Source organism: Protomyctophum bolini (assembly GCF_963924005.1).
Source record: "Protomyctophum bolini genome assembly, chromosome: 21".
In the NCBI taxonomy this organism is placed as follows: domain Eukaryota; kingdom Metazoa; phylum Chordata; class Actinopteri; order Myctophiformes; family Myctophidae; genus Protomyctophum; species Protomyctophum bolini.
The window spans coordinates 23,250,141-23,257,869 of NC_137882.1; the positions used below are offsets into that span (position 1 = coordinate 23,250,141).

The 7,729-nt window shown below is 48.0% G+C and overlaps 1 protein-coding gene across 1 annotated transcript; it reads left to right on the top strand.

Annotated features, from left to right (window-relative positions):
- Positions 1 to 627: 627 nt before the first annotated feature.
- Positions 628 to 6,356, top strand: skida1 (SKI/DACH domain containing 1). The gene has a single exon (XM_080793183.1). The coding sequence runs from the start codon at positions 883 to 885 to the stop codon at positions 3,301 to 3,303; it is 2,421 nt and encodes an 806-aa protein (XP_080649309.1). The 5' UTR covers positions 628 to 882; the 3' UTR covers positions 3,304 to 6,356.
- The last annotated feature ends 1,373 nt before the right edge of the window (positions 6,357 to 7,729 follow it).

The window sequence follows — 7,729 nt, forward strand, 5'->3', positions numbered from 1 at the left end:
GTATTTCGATATGGACACAGTGGGTTCGACTCCTCACTTTAAAAACGTGAATCTTTGCTATATCACAATAATCACATTATGGACTTGTCATATAGGCTCTTCTTTGAAGCAGCGGTGCGGTTGCGGATATAGAATGTTGAACTATTATGGGAGAGGGGGGTGCAAACGGGGGAGTGGAAGGAGGGGCGGGGGGGGGGCGTTTGAATATCCATTTTTTATTGAATCACCTGTCAACGCCGTCCAATCAGCGTCGACTACGGGAACATTAATTGATGAAGGTGTCTCTGGGCTCGCGCACCTCCCCATGCCATTTTATTTGTGGCTTAACCAGCGGCACGAATACCAGCTGCATTTTTAGCTCTTATTCTCTCTCTGTCTCTCTCTCTCCCCCCCCCCCCCCCCCCTCCGCACTGTTAGTTGCTCTCTCTCTCTCTCTCATCTCTCTCTCTCTCTCTCTCTCTCTCTCTCTCTCTCTCTCTCTCTCTCTCTCTCTCTCTCCTCTCTCCCCCTCCTCTCTCGCTGTGGCAGTGGCGTACACCTACCCCTCGGCTCGTACTGCTCTCGACCAGAGGGGAGTGGAGCCGGCAGAGGCAGGCAGGTAGAGAGAGCAGAGATCCGGCTTTGGTGGACACATCCGTCGCATTCCTCCACCATGCCAGACCGGGGCCGACAGAGACTGGATGCCGTCGGCTCATCCAATGCATTAGACGCCGCCGCCGGCTCCATTTAAACTCTTATTATGTCAAAGTTTGCAATCTGATGACGCAGCAGTGTGGACGCATCATCACCAGGATGCCTTGAGTTACATCCCCGTGCAATTTACAGGCGATTCCCTTCTCGTTTGACAGAGGACAGTAATAATACACTCCAGATCAACTAAACATGGGGGACCTGGAGTGTGGTTTTGAGGAAATGCAGGGAGTGAAGCTGGGGTACCTGCTCATCAAAGGCAAGCAAATGTTTGCCTTGTCTCAGGTCTTCACCGACCTCCTGAAGAACATTCCTCGGACCACCGTGCACAAGCGCATGGACCACCTGAACGTGACGAAACACCACTGTGATCTGGAGGAGCTGAGGAAGCTCAAAGCAATAAATTCTATCGCTTTCCACGCCGCCAAGTGCACTCTCATATCACGCGAGGACGTCGAGGCTCTGTATTTCTCCTGCAAGACGGAGCGCGTGTTGAAATCCAACAAAAGAAAGGTGAAACCGGCTCCCCCGGGACAGGACGCACGCCAGGGGACCCGCGCGGACGCACACGCCGGGCTGTGGCGGCAGGAGAAACTTTGGCTCAGTTTGCACAGCGGTCCAGAGAGCCTGTCACTCCAAAACAAACCCGCGAGGCTGCGAGCGGTCCCGCCGCCGCCCGACTCCTCCAAACTACCTCAATTTTACAACAAATCCCGCGGCCGGGACAACAATGCAGCGCCCAAGTCCAAATGCAAACCCTTTAAAAACTATGAAACGCCTCAGACACCGGGGAACCGGCTGACGCTCGGCCAGAGACATTCGTTTTTCCGGAGCGCGGCGACACACCACCGGCAGCCCGTGCTGCACTCCGCCATAGCGGCGCAGTCCATCAGCGCATCCAGCGACCTACTTCACAGGAGGAAGAGGAGGCGCGACGGGGGGGGCGGCGGCCGCAGCAGCAGACACGGTTCACACCACCCCCCGGTGCTGGTCGTGCACCCCAAATGCTGCAGCAAGGCCAAGTCATCCGGCAACGGGACTTTGGGCACCTTTCACTTGTCTCATGATTTTTACCTGCACGATCCCAGGCCCAATCACCACCACCACCGGTCCACTTTCCTCGAGAGCTACAGCAGTGACACGGAGTCCAGCACGTACTCCGACCGGGCTAACAACGATTCGGATTTCGGTTCCAGTTTCTCCACGAGCAGCAACTCCGGGAGCTCCGACGAGGAGGAGGAGGAGGAAGACGAAGATGACAGTCCATCTAGCTCCGAGGTCAGCACGGAGGAGGAGAGCTCGTCGCACTCGGACTCCAGTTCGGTGTCTAGCCGCGTCTCGGTTCAGAGCATTCGGTTCAGGCGAGCCCGGGTTGCCACCAACCTCACCAAAAGTGTCAACACTAAAGCGTCTCTGGTGCTACAACCTACTTTTCACTACAGCCACCAGCAGCAGCACATGACACAGGCCACTCTGGGACTGGACCCCATGAGTAGGCATGAAAATGGTCCAAAATGTGACTTTAGTAGCAACATTAGAAAGGAAATGGGGCCATTGCAGCCCCCAAATTTCAGTTTGATCGATGTTCGCGACAGCTTTTTCTCTGAGTGGAATTCGGGGGGCTATTTTTCTGAAGGGCACAGTGATCCAAAGAGAGCATTTCCTCCTCCGCGCAGGACGCCGGGGCATCCAAACAAATGTCCTTCTGCACTGAGCTCACACTGTGCCCATGACAAAGACACCAAGCCCTCCAAAAGTAGGCCTGCCGACAACCAGCTCGCGCTGGCCGCAAATCTAAAAAGCGACGTGAAAACCACCATCATCAACAACAACAACCTAAAAATACCCTCCCCGCTCAAAACCATAAAGACTGAAGCCGAGGAGCCCCCCGTGACCACGACGGGACATGACAGGACGGGCAAAACACCACCCATTAACTTTCAACATGTGAAAATCAAAGTGGAGGACCCGAGCTACGACGAGTACGAATATTCGTATCAAACCTCTGTATTCCAATGCAAAGCAGCCACGGAGAAAAACAATGGCCCATACCCCGGCGGTGACATCAAACAAGCCTTCAACAACAACACAACTAAAGCCATTGAGGATAGTGCTGCGGTCCCATGCAGGCCCCCCGGGGCCCCCTCTCCCTCTCAGGAATGCAGGACCACTCAAGACGCTCCTTGGACGGAGCAGGGAGACTACAAAAACGGCGCGAGGGTCAGGAAAAACTACAGGACTCTGGTGCTCGGGAAGAAGAACGGAATTCCTAGGGCGCAAACGAAACACACCGCGTCCAAGCTGGTCGATATAAAGGGCTCCCTTTCTCGTTCCGAGGGATCCACGGAGGATTTATCCGGGACTAGTAAACGCAAACGCGCGGTCGGCAGTGTAGCGTCGCCGGCGAAGAAGGCTTTCAGCTTCATGGCAAATTTCCCGTCTCCGCCGTCACTTGTTGTCGGCAGAGACGGGGATTTGTGTCCCGCTTACTCCCTGAACTCGCTGAGGGACCCCCGGCCGCCCCCTCTCTCCCACCCCGTGTGGCAATGGCAGCCAGGCGGCCAGCCTCTGCCTCTCCCTCCCCCACACGCACAGAGGACCAGGAAATGCTGAGGCTTTTCTGCGAGAGAAAAAAAAGAGAAAGAAACACGCCGCCATCGCTTTCTATATCGAAACCCGATGGGGGCGAAAGAAAAATCTATATTCTGCCGGTCTTAATGGGACTGAGGCGAGCACACAGATGGCTTGAACCATTGTTGCTTTTAATTGTCTCACTGTTTCAAATCTATGGATTATTTACATTCCCCGGCGTTGTTGTTGCTGTTTTTTAAAGTGTATACGCGTGGATATGCTCCGTGACGAGCAGATTTCTTTTTGAGCCTCAAAACCCCAATAGGACCGTGAGACTGGTGGATTTATGCTGAAAACCGACCTTTAAATAAGCTACTAAATCCTAAGCAATAGGCTACATGGGTTTGCAAAGTGTGTTTACTTGACTGTTTCTTCTGGAATTATTTCTCCTTCGCCTTTATGCTCGACCTGTTGGATTGTATAAGCAGCCAGGGTTTTCAGCCAGGGTTGTGCTTTGTGTGTGTTTGAGAGAGGAGAGGGGGGACCCCTCACCTCGTAAAAATCACTGCATTCCATGTGATATTTAAGCCAATTTGTTGGTGTTGGCTTGTAGTGAGGGAAAGTTTGGTTCTATAGTCAAAAAGAAAAGGAAAAAAGGTTTCCCCATTTGTGCCACTGCGTCTATTTCATTAAGGCCCATTTCCCTGTCTTGTGTGATGACTAACGTGGAATGGTAGGATATGGTATGTGCTTGCCACACAGCTCCATGTCGAATCGTCCAATTCTACATAATTCTAAGCAAAAACATAGGCTCATCAATGTCTGTCTGTGCGTGTTCACAGCTAAGCCTTCGCTAGATTGGATCCGGGTGCTTGTGGGTTTTTCTCTCTCTTTTTTTGGGGTGCTTGTGATCTGGTTTTCAGTCTTGTTTTGATTTCTCCAGAGTATTTCCTGCAGGTTTGCATGTTGGACCGTGCACAGGCGCGCGCGCCACACACACACACACACACACACACACACACACACACACACACACACACACACACACACACACACACACACACACACACACATACACAGAACCAGCGCCATAACAGGCCCAGACACAACACAGGCCTTATGTACAGACAATCAAACGCGTGGGGGGCTCAGGCCTTCATATCACACCGTTAGTTCTCATGTTAGGCAGGGTTTAAGTGCTTAGGGCCCCCCTACCCCACACAAATCCATTAGCTCACAGAATTTGAGAGCATATCACATTGATTTGCCACGTGAGTCTGTGTGTTGTCGTTCTATGATCATTATGATGTGAATTGTTCCGAATTAAGGGCTGGCTATAGCCTGCAGGACAGCCCCCGTGGAAAATATACCAAAACAACATCCTGCAACACATTGCAACGTGTAAGCTACATGTAGCTTATAGTGGCTGCAGAGAAACAATGCGAGAAAGCACAAAATGATGTAAGGCTTGCATTGCACTTTGATACTATTGGGGGTCTGGTTTCAGCTTTAGGATTTTGGACTAGACCATAAAGTGATGTCTGGAAAATGCTAAAGAAAAAATGTGGCTAATGTTGATATGGACAAAAGGCTCAAGTTGATTGCATTTTGTAGCCTGTTCATTGTTTGACTTATGAATGAGACAATGCTCCGAACAGTTTAATTTTATTTCAATTTCACTCCTAACCACCAAAGCCTGGACTTGTCTAGTAGGCTAGGCTCAGACAGGAACACATGACAAGGCCTATATCCAAAACGAACAATTCCATATAACGCAGTTAACTATATGCGTTAAGCAAATAGAAAAACAAAACAAGCCCAGAATCAGGTCAGCAAATGTCATTTTTGACAGGTCAAAGTGTTATTTTTTTCCCTACAGGCTATGTCAAAACATGTTCACGATATATATGGCCGCCCAGTGAATGTATAGTTTTAATTTCACCCCCAAATTCAACAGCTTGCCTTGAAAAACAGACCCCTGCACCAAAAAATAATAACAATAATAATAGTGGAAAAAATACTAATATTGAATACGACTGCATACATCCGATCGAGGGGTTTCCCCTTTTATGGAGGACGTGCATGCATGGCGTCCATGTGTGCCACAGCTCCATATAGTCAAATCCTCAGTGTTAATCTATATCCATCTGGTGACCCATTTGGTTACGTTTGTTTTGTACACCCAGAGAGTAAAATGAACAGGGTTTTTCGCAGTGCATATGATGTCATTCATTCGGAGTGCTGCAGCCATCATTTGACCATTTGACGGGTGAATGTAAAGAAATGTACAAATCTCTCTTTCGCCCTGCGCCTATAGATCAGTGTGAGTATAGCCTACACACATGTGGTAGATGTTTAGCGGTGTGATTAAAGGGCCCATACATATACAAGGTCTCACTCAGCAATACACTGACTGACTGAGTGTTGTACTTTTAAGTGTAAAAAAAAAGAAAGAAAAGGAAAAAGCACTTTGCTGCCTAAAAGCTCCCGGTGAGGAGGTGCAAGCTTCACCTGCGTTTTATCAACGCCTCCAACCTAAAGAAAGACACACAAAAAGAATGGCTTGATCGTTAACAATCTCTCTCGCGATTATGTTTTGTAAAATGGAGGGTTGTTCGTGGTTGTGTGTGTGTGTGTGGGGGGGGCTTTCAGCGTTTAATCCGCGTGTCAAAAGCATATCTACGGCACATGACGAAGAGTGGTCGCCCCCAAAAGCTGCGCTTTCGTCAGCGAGGGCACGCCACTCACACACGCACATGCGCGCGCGCGCGCACACACACACACACACACACACACACACACACACACACACACACACACACACACACACACACACACACACACACACACACACACACACACACACACACACACACACACTCACACACACACACACACACACACACGTACACAGGGATCCCCCCCAAGACCATGGCCTATTCTCAGGCAGCAATTTGCAATTCATCGCTGAGGGTTGTGCATGTGGTAATGGCGTGTTGGGAGGGACCCTCCGTTAAGACAAATAGACGTGTGACAGTGTCACAGTGACGCCCTCAACGTAAACAATTGCATCGTGTAGTATAACTAAAGGCCGACCCCCCCCCCCCACACACACACACACCACCACCCCCCCCATCTCCTCAATAGCCTATATCCATTCAATCTCTTTTACTTATAGCTTTTTTTAATTCAATACTTGAGGTCAGGTTTTGACAAAGACATTTGAAGTCACTGGTTGTTTATATGAAACAGAATATTTATTTTTGTGATTTTTTTTCTTTCAATTTTTTTTTATATTGACTTTGTTGTGAATAACAGGACAAAATGCACTCGAAAAGGAAACTTGAATGGTGGATTTCTGAAGCACTTTCCCCTTCCTTCTCTTTTGTTGTTGAATATATGAAGCATTCATTAAACGCGACTGAGTGTGAATATTAAGACTGCGTTTTCATTCCTTTTGACGGGCATGTATCATTTGGCAATGTGGGAGGATGAAGCTTATACATGTGTTGTAGCAAGGATGTTTTAATTATTTCTGTTTACAAGTGTATATGGTATGGCCCTGTGTGTGTGTGTGTGTGTGTGTGTGTGTGTGTGTGTGTGTGTGTGTGTGTGTGTGTGTGTGTGTGTGTGTGTGTGTGTGTGTGTGCGTGCGTGCGTGCGTGCGTGTGTGTGTGGCCTATGTATGTATATCTATATGTGTATGTATGTAGGCCTACATTATTATTAACACAATTAATTATGCTACTGCCATAACTTCATCTCAATTAAGAGTGTCATACAGAAGTATAATGAAAATAGCAGATATACAAGCACACACGTTGTTGTGAGCTTGTACAGATTATTTACACTATATATTTTAAAGATGTTTCCATAATAATAACATAAACTTTGGACTTACAATAGCAAGATGTGGTCCTATAGGATGTACAATTGTAATGCTGATGAATGCTTTCACGTTGATGTGTTGTTTTAAATGTGCACATTATTTTAGTGCCACACAGAATAAAAGGGGGGTCTTCCAATGTAAAACAGATGAGGAGCAGCCTAATGTACACACAAGACATGCCGTGGTCTATATATATATGGGTATATGAACACAACAAACATGCATGAGACTACTGGAGACTAAAATGCGGAAAAACTCACCCTTGGTTTGCCATTAGTCTACATTGGAATAGTCAGTTAATTGCATGCACTTTCCCATGAGGCTATAGAACAGTTTCTGGTCACATTCTGTACTAGTGATTACATTGAGAGAAGGAATGAACCGCAACCCACAATAATGTTGGCCGACATAACACATAGAAGAACACAGCATATAAGCAGGTCCTTTTTTTTTTTTACCAAACTTTATATGGGCCGCAAAAAGCTGCACTAACACTAAATATCATAGAGGAATTCGCACTTTCCATGCATGGCCTATTTACGTCAAATTGCCTATGGGTTAAAATTCTCAACGTATGAG